Source organism: Pseudophryne corroboree, chromosome 10, assembly GCF_028390025.1.
Source record: "Pseudophryne corroboree isolate aPseCor3 chromosome 10, aPseCor3.hap2, whole genome shotgun sequence".
In the NCBI taxonomy this organism is placed as follows: Eukaryota; Metazoa; Chordata; class Amphibia; order Anura; family Myobatrachidae; genus Pseudophryne; species Pseudophryne corroboree.
Window position 1 is genome coordinate 228,105,681 of NC_086453.1, and position 12,827 is coordinate 228,118,507.

Below are 12,827 nucleotides of genomic sequence, written 5' to 3' on the forward strand. Positions count from 1 at the left end.
ATTCCTGTGATGAGCAGGGCTGCCAAGAGAAATTCTTGTCCCCCGATACAACTTTTTGGACCCCCCCGACCCCCTAGAGGGGGTGTGACCACAGCATGCTGGGCCCATGGCCACACCTCTTTGGGGGCATGTCTAGAACATGAGAAGCACCCACTCAGAATAGCATGGCATGCCTCCCAGCCATGGCAGTAGAGAGCCTGGCTGGGCCCAGGTACTTTTCAGGGGACATGACCTAATCACAGAAGACATGGGCCCCTCCATCAGACCTGGGCCCAGGTAATTTGTACCCTCTCTTGGCACCACTGGTGATGAGTAACAGTAAAGTGGTCTATGGGTCCACTGCTACTCCACATGAGTGATCATCAGAAGGTTCATGTGCAGGGATCAGTCAGCACACATTTAATAACATACTTTAAAGGTACTATTGAGGTTATATATTAGTATTAACCTGGCCCCTGCTATATGTGGTCTGAGCTGCAGCACACCGGCAGCAGCCGCCACTTATTATTATTATTATTATTATTATTATTATTATGTTGTAGAAACATGGGCCCCCAAAACTTTTATAAAGACCTTGGATGCAGTTATGAAGCAGAAACAATTTATTGTGATGTTTAGTAGTGAGAGAATGGATATTGGATAGATTAATAGGGTCAACAATTAAAAATGGGATTTGAAACATTGGCCCTCATTCCGAGTTGATCGCTCGCAAGGCGATTTTAGCAGAGTTACACACGCTAAGCCGCCGCCTACTGGGAGTGAATCTTAGCTTCTTAAAATTGCGACCGATGTATTCGCAATATTGCGATTACTAACTACTTAGCAGTTTCTGAGTAGCTTCAGACTTACTCTGCCTGTGCGATCAGTTCAGTGCTTGTCGTTCCTGGTTTGACGTCACAAACACTCCCAGCGTTCGCCCAGACACTCCTCCGTTTCTTCGGCCACTCCTGCGTTTTTTCCGGAAACGGTAGCGTTTTTTCCCACACGCCCATAAAACGGCCTGTTTCCGCCCAGTAACACCCATTTCCTGTCAATCACATTACGATCGCCTGACCGATGAAAAAGCCGTGAGTAAAATTACTAAGTGCATAGCAAATTTACTTGGCGCAGTCGCAGTGCGGACATTGCGCATGCGCATTAAGCGGAAAATCGCTGCGATGCGAAGATTTTTACCGAGCGAACAACTCGGAATGAGGGCCATTGTATGAACCTACAGTATATGAAACATTTTTAAGCCATAAAGTCAGTATAGCTATCACTATACTGTAATCTCTTCTCCAGGCCTCTTATCAGACCCCAACCCAAGTTTATGGTTAAATATCTAATATAATTCATCTATTGTCACTGGGAATAATGGCGATAATAGGTAATTATTACAGTGGGAAACTCACTATATAAATAGGATCCAATATTAAGGGGGTAAGTGTATTTATCAAAGCTTGGAGAGAGATAAAATTGTGAGAGTAACAGCAATTCAGCCTCTGCTTTAAGTTTTATAGCCTGTGTTTGAAAAATGACAGTTAAGGCCAGTACTCACTGGCCGATGTCAGAGAGATGTGTGCTGAGCGAACCGCTCAGCACACATCTCTCCCGGCGCTCAGCACAGCGCGATCTGTGCTGAGCGTGCGGGGGGAGACGGGGGGGCCGCTCACTTCACCCAGCGGGTGAAGTGAGCGACCCGCTAGATTGGCCTGCATGCAGGCCAATCTAGCAGCAGCGATAGCGATGCGCGGGGCTGCGCATCGCTATCGCTGAGGGGGCTGCACACGGAGCGATCGTGCTTAAAATCTAAGCAATCTAGTCAGATTGCTTAGATTTTAAGCAGCGATCGCTCCGTGAGTACCCCCCTTTAGGAGCTCATTGGTTGGTACGTTATCTCTCACAATTGTATCTCTCTTTGATAAGATACTCCCTAGGAGAGACTGTCTAGGCACAAATGTAATAGGCTCTGATCTGCTGGTCCCGATGCGATTCCAGCGATACAGCCTCTAGATTTAAAGTGGCAATTAGTTATAAGACAAGACCAAGTTGTCTTTGCCTTAAACTAATTGTCGCTATGCATCTGACGGCACTCTCCCTGGAATTCCGTGGAGGCTAGCAAATCAGAGCCTATAATGTTTGACCCTTAATTGGATGATATGGAAATATTATAAAGTTATAACTAGGTGAGGAAGCCACAAGGCCAAAAACTAGCACCATTTTGTATACTCGATCACCTAGCCTGCCCTTAGTTTCACTCATGGAAATACCAATATTTCTACACTACTAATTCAGTTTCGTACAAGTAAAATCTACCATGGCCCATCTAGTCAAATGACTCTGACTACTGAGGCATATCTAAGTAGGAAATAAAAAAGAACTACAAACTTATAGCTAAGCATCATGGGAGATGTACTTCAGTAACAACTGACGAGCCAGTTCATCACTAAGCTAACTACTGAGAGCAGACTTTCTGTAGAAGTCAGCAGGGAGCTTTATTATCCAACTTCCCTCCACGTCTGTGGAGTTTCCAAAGACCACACTCCATGGAGTTGTATAGATCAGATCCTCTAAGGGCATTGTAAAGGAGAATTCTGCTTTGTCATACATTTGCTGCATCTGTTTCCTCACCACAGGACAGTGAGTTACTGTGCCTGATTTATGACCCCAGGCGCAAGTACACTGGCAGCTCAGGAGAATAGAGAATTATGGGATGTAAGCAGACACAATAATATAATGCCCAGTCAGGTACTGAGGGGAGTAAACGAGACACAATTTATTATGTATCACAGCAACACTGGTGGCATAACAATCACAACACATAACTCACTTCTACTTCCACTGATCTCCCACTGTGACTTCCAGGTGTTTCTATGGAAGGAAAAGTTTAGTCATAGCCATCAGCTCTGAGAATCACTTACTTTAGTCTATAAAGTCTTGAAGATGCTAACAATCGCAAGTTGACAAACAGGACCATACCCATCCCATTAGTGATTTAACGTACTGTTTCCAGCAAAAACACTTCACAAAACTTGATGACCTTCAGAATTTGTCCCACATTAACCAGCAGGGCCAGATTAACAATGGGGCTGATGGAGTTACAGCTCCAGGTCTCCACATAAACATAGGCCCATTATCATGACAGCATGATGGTGGCCAACCATCCAGTTGGCCTCACAGTCAACCATAAATTCTAAATATTAAAACTGTATTTATCTTTTCCTCACAAAATTATACAATTTTCCTACTTTTAATTATTTAAGGAGACATTGGGGCTGATCGTGTAGGGCAGGGGTGGCCAAACTCGTGACCTCAAGAGCTACCAACAGTTCATGTTTTCCAGGGGGATCAGTATGGTTTACTTACAATCAAAATCCTGACGGTCACAATACAGATAACAATTGACCAATAGTCAAATTACAGACAAGGTCAAAATACTGACATGGTCAAAATACCGACATTTAAAATGTCGACACAGTCAGTATTCCGAAATTTAAAATGTCGACAGGTCAAAAAGTCTATAGTTTAAAAAATAAATTGGTGTGTATGTCGACATAGGACTACATGGACACCATATAAGTGTACCATGTCCCCTCGCTGCGCTCAGCACACTATTATATTCCCCCTCCATGTCCACTGGGATGGTAAAGTATGAACAAGTCGGTTTCAATTAAAAAATCATGAAAAGCGCATGTCGATTTTGTGACCTGTCAGCATTTTTAATGTCAGTATTTTGACTGTTGACATTTTTAATGTCGGTATATTGACCATGTCGGTATTTTGAACTTGTCTGTATTTTGACCATCGGTCAATGGTTGTCGATATTTTGACCGTGAGGATTTTGATTGTAGGTAAATTGACTGCATCCCTTTCCGGGCCACCTGTGGATCTGTAGAAGGTGTCAGTTAGATATGAATGCACCACATGTTTGAAAATGTGACACTTAGTAATGACTACACCTGTGCACTAGGTGGTTTGGAACCATGAGCTGTTGGGAGATCTCGAGGTGTGGTTTGGCGAGTCCTGGTGTAGGTGGTGTACACACACACAGGGCACTGGTCACACCCACACAGCACTGGTCACAGTTCCTCTACTTTTCACAGTAGACCTTTCATATTTATCAGCCCCAGGCCTATGTGGCCTTTAAACCGGCCCTGCTAACCAGCTCACATGGCGTACCTCTGATACACATGCTAATCCTTTAACTCCTTGCCTCAGTTGCTGTGAAATGAATTACACTGATCATGAATATGTTCAATACTAAGGCAGTAAGTAGGCCTTGCAAATTGATTAAGTGTCCACAAGGGAATGAAAGGACAAGAGCTATAGACATATCTACATGCAAACTGGAGGCCTTTACATCCACAGTGTGATCCAGCCAACTTGAAGACTTTTAACGATTAGTTCACAGAATACATGATCTAGGTTTCATCTCCAGGCTGTGGTGAGGATTCCTGCCTTAATCTTCTACTGCGTCTTCGTAAGTATCGAATTGCAGACACGGCACCAATGTTTGCCAACAGGGCTACAAAACAAAGACATTTAAGAGACAAATAGCAAAGTCAACATTACTAGTTATAAAAGCTTTTTGTAACACTTATTTAAAAAAAGAATTGGGTTTACACAGCAATTTGTTTGTATCCTCCTTGTCCATAGAGGCACCATCCCTGTGCTAATCGGCCTTGAGCTTATATGCATTATGGCAGATGGACCCCTCGCTTGTGGTTTCCCTGTTATTGTAATGACCATGCTAAACTGTCTAGTACTGGGACTGGTTATGATTGACAGGGAGGTATGCAGTACATTGAATACAGAGTATGTGTTTGTTATAGATGGTACAGTATTTTGTGTGTGAAGTGCATTCTATTAATCGGAGTCCATTTGCAAATGTGTGTACAAACTCCACAGCTATCCAGCGTTAGTCTTGGGTGCACAGGGGAAAAATTCCTTCAGATAAAAAACAAAACAAATTTTTTTCCAGTTTTTTTTTAAATGTTTTTTTCTTTTTTTTTTCTTTTGTTTGACTATTTTTTATCATACATCATTTTTAACGTTTTGTTGAATCTGGGACTGAACTGAACCAGCTCATTCATATGCTCCCTGGCAACGAATTGTCTTTTCAAGTTGTAAGAGAACTCTTCCTGCTGCCGACCAGTGTCACCGGGAAGATGAGCATCACTCAGATGCCCCAGTGACTCTGTGATGATGTGAAGAACAGTGTTAAAAAAAAATCTTATTTTCAGACTGGTCTTAATACATAAGCTATCTGATGTCCCTTCACTCTTATGATCAATTTAATACTTAAATGACACTGAGATCTGCAGTATTGTAGGAGGAAATTATCAACAAAAATGTAAATGAAAGGAGTGAGACTAAAGGTATAGAATTTTTATTTGGTGGTTACATCAGTGGCATCAGTAGGAAGTGCGGACTGCACTTGGTGACACCATCCGAGGGTGTAGCTGCTACTTTGGTGTTATTCCCTTGCATGGTGTCACCAAGCAGCGATGATGGCAGCTGGTAGGTAGCACATGTGCGCGTCATCCACATTGTGCTGGAAGAGACTGGGGGCTGGACAAGTGATGAGAATGGGGGGGTGTGACTTGCCTTAGGCGAGTGGGAGGAGCCCACACTGGGTGACCCCAACCCTAGTGATACCACTGGGTCACATGGTTGCCTAAGTCACCCCTACAGATTTTTTGGCTGGAGATGAAGAGTACAGAACCAAAGAATACCAAATATTAGAATGTCAAAGAACAATTTTTGCCAGAACATAAATAAATAGACAAAGGTGAAAATATGATAAAGAACAATATACTGTAAGTTTGTTCTACTCACTAACTCTGGACTCAATAAATTACCCATTACTAATGATTTTTTAGCTTAAAAACTCAAAGTAACAGATTCCTTTCAACTTCTCTTTTATTTTGTATTCATATACTATTAATTCTGCTCAGTATGTTAATACTATATAAGCATAATAGTCATTTTAAATAGATGAAAAAGTATATTTGCACAGCCAAAGCAGCAGTTATCTGATATCGGATGGATATGCTTTCTAGCCAGTCTATAACTGCCTGACTATATTATTGGTTTGGGGTTCACTACGATATGCCGGCGGTCGGGCTCCCGGCGACCAGCATACCGGCGCCGGGAGCCCGACCGCCGGCTTACCGACAGTGTGGCGAGCGCAAATGAGCCCCTTGCGGGCTCGCTGCGCTCGCCACGCTACAGGCACGGTGGCGCGCTACGCGCGCCACACTATTTTATTCTCCCTCCAGGGGGGTCGTGGACCCCCACGAGGGAGAATAAGTGTCGGTATGCCGGCTGTCGGGATCCCGGCGCCGGTATACTGTGCGCCGGGATCCCGTCAGTCGGCATACTGAAGACCACCCATTGGTTTGGGCCCCTTAACTTCTGGGAATTTAGAAACAATAAGGATAAGGGCATGACTGCCATAGGTGCATTGGGTGCTGCCACTATGGGGCCCACAGTTGAAGGAGGGATGGTAGGGTGGGGGGACATCTTCCCTCTTAGGGGTATATTCAATTCCTGTCGGAAACTGCTGTCTTGACGGAAAGATGGCAGTTTCCGACTGTTTTAGGTCGGAAGGGGTTCCGACCTATTCAATGCCGGCTCTTTTTTTCCGACAAGTCGGGAAATTCCGACTTGTCGGAAAACACGTGGATTGTCAGAATCCACGTATCTTGTTGGAAGCACTGCCAAACAGGTTTTAGCCCTGTTTCCGACAATGTGAATCCGACTTTTAAAAAAGTGGGGTTGCCAAAACCTGTCGAGTTTGGCTGAGGCATTGAATACTGACCTGTCGGATCCTTTCCGTCTGACATTTTCCACCATCAGGTGATACATTAGGGACCTATAAATATCTATTACACCACTGAATGAGGGTCTTTATTAACCCACTATACTGTGAAAAAAATGTAACTTGTGCTCTTCAGGAACTGGCATAAATGACTTAACCAAAACTATTTTCTTGTCCCTGGCTGAAGCCAGGAAGATTGGACACACCTGTCTTCCATCCATCTGCAGACTGCATGTCTGAAGTTTTCACAGCCCAAGATGCTACGGCCAGGAACACCAAGCATGCATCACTTCTGCTGGAGGACAAATATGGTACAAGAGAGCCTGCAAATGAACATTAAAGTAAGAAAGCAAAGCGTTATAGGATTTATGTCATTATCCTTATTATTAGGCTTGCCATTATATCACTTTAATCCAGGAAACCTATGAATCACACAGGTTCTGTGGCTGGCCAAATTCAAGCCTCCATTTCACCTGATTTTAATCAGCCACAGAACATGTGTAAATCATAATTGTCCTGTATTATAGGGATATTATGGCAAGCCTACTTATTATAGATGTATTAGTAGTGTGTTAATATCTTGAATGGATGATGTTACTATTGTGGTTCTTTTGCAGTTTATGTGTCATATTGCTGCTGTTACCTGATGCTAAATTTGTTTCTTTGAATATCTCTTGACCTTCCTGAGAAGAAAAGAGCCTGGTATCTGTGGTTCTCCTGTGATGTGTCCCTCTTATGCTGAATGCTTTTAGTCCATCAGGAACAAAGTGCTGGAGTACGTCAGCAGAACTCAGTGCTTGGGAAGGCATGCTGAACATGAGGCCTTTCTTGTCTAGATCTTGAGGCCCATCAGCAAAGAAAAACTCATAGGCCTCAGGCCAAGAGATAGCCTCGGACGGGATTGCAGCCAAAGCCAAATCTGTACTTGATACTTGTCTTGGTTTCTTGACTTTATTTTTTTTTGTTCTGCTTTCCTCATTATCTTCAACAAAAAAGTATTCATACATATCTGGCGTGTACATTATGCTGTCTTTACTTGTCATGTATGTTTCAGGCTCAACAATTCCTTTGTCTGAAAAATCATCAAAGAAAAAATCATACATTTCAGGGAGGGTGAGGTCTGTGTCCCTACAGATGGCTGAAGGGAAATGTTTTGGTGGATGACTTGTTTGCAAAGATTGTTCTGCAGCACTAATGGATACCAGACTGTATGTGGCAGTTGCATGACCAGCAGCAGGATCTCCGTAATAGTCAGTAATGGTCTCATGTGTATTCCCTGTGGCGTTACTTGCAATTACTGTACTATGTGATTTGGAATTGTGTATGTCTACATTTCCAGCTATGGAAGATGGGATATTTTGCTGCACGGCTGAGGAATTTCCAATGGCTTTTGTTGCAGCCTGTAGACTTCCTTCCTGGATAACATTCTCAAAGGTGTCATGTAGAAGACCGTTCTGCTTGGAGCAAAGTCCATGCTCTGGCTGAATCCTTGGGAGGTTATGGAGTTCACAGTCTTCACTTAACTGAGCATTTTGGCCCGAACTTACTGGCAAAGTAGTCTTTTGTTGCAACTGACATATTTCCGTGACACTTATGGGCCTATTCAAATGTTTATTGTTTCCAAGCTGTAGTTCCTTATTTATTGAGATGTAACTCTGATTACTATTCACACAATCTGGAGAGTCGTTAGGAGAAAGTAACCCCATACTGGTACATGTATGAACACCTGTCTCTAAGGAAACTTCATGTCCATTACTGGAGAGTCGTGATTGCACCTCTCCATTAAAGGAAGCAGAGTGATTACATCTCTCTGTTGTTGTGTTAGCTGTATGATGCTCGGTGTCTACTTCATAGTGGCACCTCCTGTCTCTAGTCTGAACCTTTGTGTGTCCTCCAGCTAAACTCATTTGACCGACACATGATTTATCTATGTATGGGATGGCTGTGCAGTGATCGCCTCCTTCCTTTGGAAATGGAATAACTGTCCTATGCTGGACCTCCTTATTTTTGGACAAGAGATGTTCCTTCTGACAAAGAAACCTGGTAACCGATCCGATCTCTTCATCTTCACTTCCCGACAATACATCATCACTTGGATCTGTCCACCCGTAGCTAGTTTGGGTTGGTGGAGATAAAACTGACTGTGCTAGAGGATGTTCCTCTTCTGGTGGACATAAGCTGACTCGGATGAATTTAGGCTTACTGGATGCTGTAGAGTATGTGGTGTCTTCTCGTTCTGTGTCACTCAACAATAGCTCCTCTTCTGTGGCCAGTGCCACTTGTATTAAGCCACATTCCTCAGCCGTGGAGTAAAATTCCTCCCAGTCGCGGTCATTGATCTGAATGCTATATTCAAAGTTATCCATAGCTGTAAATGTGAAAATACACAATGTAAATGTTAGCTGGCTACTGTACTGGACGTTTATCAGCCAACTTTGTCTAGGTAGATTGCATGAAACTGGAAAACATAATATTATAAAACACTAATCAATAAAGAATTGTCAGTAAGAACACTAATATGTTTTCATTGTATTTAGTGTACTCGAATCTATATTGTGTAACACATTATATAAGAGAACTTAATGTATGCGTTCAGTAATTTAGCTACTCCTACGGCATAAACTCCAATTACTAGGTCGGAAAAAAAAAAGTATTTTAAAACTTCATTCAAGAAGCATTAAATCATAGCCATAGAAATTTCCCATTGTAAATCTTTGGGCTTACATGAAGTAGAATGGAAAATAGCATGAAAATGAGCAAATATTACAATTAAATCCAATTAGATGCTAGTTTCCCAGCACTGCCAATTAGCATGGCAACATACACACTTTATGGAAGCCCGAACTGGCACAAGGTGCTCGCTGCCCACAGCGAAATAGGGTCGAAATTGTACTGTCGGGGGTTGAAATGCCGCGGCAATGGCAACTTGCACCCTTCGCACATAAAGCGGCCTGTTTCCGCCCAGAAACACCCACTTCCTGTCAATCACACTCCGATCGCCTGAACGAAGAAAAAGCCATGAGTAAAATACCTAACTGTATAGCAAATTTACTTGGCGCAGTCGCAGTGCGAACATTGCGCATGCGCACTAAGCGGAAAATCGCTGCGATGCGAAAAAAATTACCGAGCGAACAACTCGGAATGACCCCCGATATTTCTGACTAATGTTGGGATGCTGAAGTTGGAGGAAAAATAGTAACACCATCCCATTCACCATATACCAACTTGCACAACATATAGTGGTTATAACAATATTAATTAAACATATACATAAGCAAAAATGGACAAGAAGAAAAAAATGAATATCTTAGTATACACAGGCTGGACTGCACCCATCTGTACACGTGGTTTCATAGCTGTCATCATCATGAGCGCCTACTTGTGCCAGCCTGCCCTTGGTGCACATGATATGTCTGAAAGCAGGCATATTGATATTTACACCAAACACTGCACAGCCCCCAGTTCTGACAACAAACGTACCCTGTGAATATCCCAGTACCGGTGGTGCCGAGAGGAGGAGGGAGTGGGTACTAATTACCCGGGCCTGATGGAGGGGACTGACTGGGGCCTGTGTCCACTGCTCACCCCGTCCCCCTTACTTGTCAGCGCCGCTGCTTCAAAGGAGGCATGGTCATACCTCCTTACATTAGGCCATGCCGACCCAAAGAACCCAGCCCCAGATATGCTCTCTAAGGCTCTGCCCACTATCACCCAGTTAGGCCACTTGACCAGCAAGTGGAGATGTGACTAAGTTGCACGTAACTCTGTATTGCCCGTAATACAGAGTGTGCTCGGCTCCAAGGCATGCACAGTGTGAAAACACGTCCGCAAAAGTAACTTGTTTGCTCATCTCTGTCCCCTTATATACGCTAGTACTTAACTCCATCTGTATACTAACGCACTTCTGTATCTATGCATGAATACTGTGTATACTGACAATGCACATGTAAATGCTACTCATACTGCACAAACACCTGGGCAGCAACAATCTTCTCTTGTGTCTTCTTAACATAAATTATGTGATATCTCTTAAAAGAGCCTGAGAATGCAGGTCTAGGCAAGAGCAAGGTCATCCAGGGGATACTGCATAAGAGACAATACAGTATCTGGCCACCGGAATGCAATATACCTGTCTCCTTTCCTGGCAAGCAGTGGAAGGTACACGCTTCAGGCTATATCTGGCTAAGCATAATGGTAACGCATGTAAACAGATACCGAAATTCCTGCAACACTCTAGAAAGTTTATATTGTAGCAATAGTGTATTGTGTAATAATAATAGATGTCTGTAAGGTGGTACCGGTACTTGAAAACAAATACTCTGTGTATTGAGGAAACCTAAATGACCTTGGGAAATGTGGGCTGTTAATATGATATAATATCAAGTTTAAACTGGGCCAAAAACAGATAAAAGCAACACGTTTGTCTGAAACATTTTTATAGAAACAGGTTTTACTGTTACTGTAAATAATTATCAAAAGCAAACTTTATAATCCTAACTAAAGTGATAAGGTTAAGATCATACGTACATATTAATTCTTCATAAGATTGCAAGCTTACATGTCAAAGAAGATAAATACTGTACATACTGTAAGTAGGTAAACCTTTGCTCTCTAACATAGGACATATGGATGTTATTTATATTTCTGTATCTTATTGCTTGTGTCATGTCATGATCTCCACTCTATGTCTGCTGCGTGATATGTCAGCACTGTATAAATAATTATAATACAGGTTGAGTCTCCCTTATCCAAAATGCTTGGGACCAGAGGTATTTTGGATATGGGATTTTTCCGTATTTTGGAATAATTGCATATCATAATGAGATATCATGGTGATGGGACCTAAATCTAAGCACAGAATGCATTTATGTTACATATACACCTTATACACACAGCCTGAAGGTCATTTTAGCCAATATTTTTTATAACTTTGTGCATTAAACAAAGTGTGTCTACATTCACACAATTCATTTATGTTTCATATACACCTTATACACACAGCCTAAAGGTCATTTAATACAATATTTTTAATAACTTTGTGTATTAAACAAAGTTTGTGTACATTGAGCCATCAAAAAACAAAGGTTTCACTATCTCACTCTCACTCAAAAAAGTCTGTATTTCGGAATATTCCGTATTTCGGAATATTTGGATATGGGATACTCAACCTGTAATATCAAGTACTGTATACCTAATATTTCAGTGTTGGAATGTACCTATTCCTATATACTGCTGTCATATAGGTGCATTGTAATATAATCCTCATGTCCCAGTTGCAGATATGTTGATGAGGTCATGCTAAAGCATGTTATATTACAGGAACACTTTCTAAAGACACTTTCCATTGTTTCTTACCTTATAGACGTCCTCATAAAGAGAGCTGACTTCTGAAATCTCTCTAGTGCGCCAGTGTGCTACGTGCAGGTACCTGGCATTACAGTGGTGTCCATTCAGGTGCTGAAAATAGGCCCTCACTTCTGCTGAGACGCACGGGACACTGGCACGTCTATAAATAGTGGCCATAGGCAGCCTTCATGCCAGCAGCAAATAGACTATGTGACGACGCTAACAAGAGCTGGGCTGTGATTTTTAAAGACCCAGACCTGTACACAGTCAACATACCAACTTTCCATCAACTTTCAAGCCTTGGAGAGAGATAAAGTAAAGAAGTGACCCATGGCAGCTAATCAGCTCCCAACTGTCATTTATCCAGCACAGTCTTTGATTTATTTTGGTCAACTACTCAGCTTTATCTCTCTCCAATTCTTGATACATACTGCAATACAGTATGTCTTAAAATCTGGAGACACCTGGTACGCACTCTATAACCCTCAAAAAGGGCCATGCTCTAACATAAAGGGGCGTGGCCTCATGGGTAATGTTGATTACATCACTCCAGGGGCGTGCCCAGCATCTCCCAGATGCTAGGCTTGCCGGAAGACTAGTGCCTGCACTATTGGCTCCTACTATGTAACTGTAACCGAATGATGCAGGATAATGTCACACTGCATGCAGCATCTGGCTC

The 12,827-nt window shown here is 42.5% G+C and overlaps 1 protein-coding gene across 2 annotated transcripts; it reads right to left on the reverse strand.

Annotated features, from left to right (window-relative positions):
- Nucleotides 1-2,731: 2,731 nt before the first annotated feature.
- PERM1 (PPARGC1 and ESRR induced regulator, muscle 1) lies at nt 2,732-12,345 on the reverse strand. 2 transcript variants are annotated; one of them, XM_063943135.1, is made up of 4 exons: nt 12,158-12,338; nt 7,446-7,874; nt 7,009-7,125; nt 2,732-4,504 (listed from the first exon to the last, which is right to left on the reverse strand). In XM_063943135.1, exons 2-4 carry the CDS (start codon nt 7,843-7,845, stop codon nt 4,401-4,403), a joined length of 621 nt encoding a protein of 206 aa, XP_063799205.1. In that variant the 5' UTR covers nt 7,846-7,874; nt 12,158-12,338; the 3' UTR covers nt 2,732-4,400. The 2 variants fall into 2 exon arrangements, with proteins under 2 accessions (XP_063799205.1, XP_063799206.1); XM_063943136.1 differs by lacking the exon at nt 7,009-7,125 and having other exon boundaries at nt 12,158-12,345.
- Nucleotides 12,346-12,827: the final 482 nt, after the last annotated feature.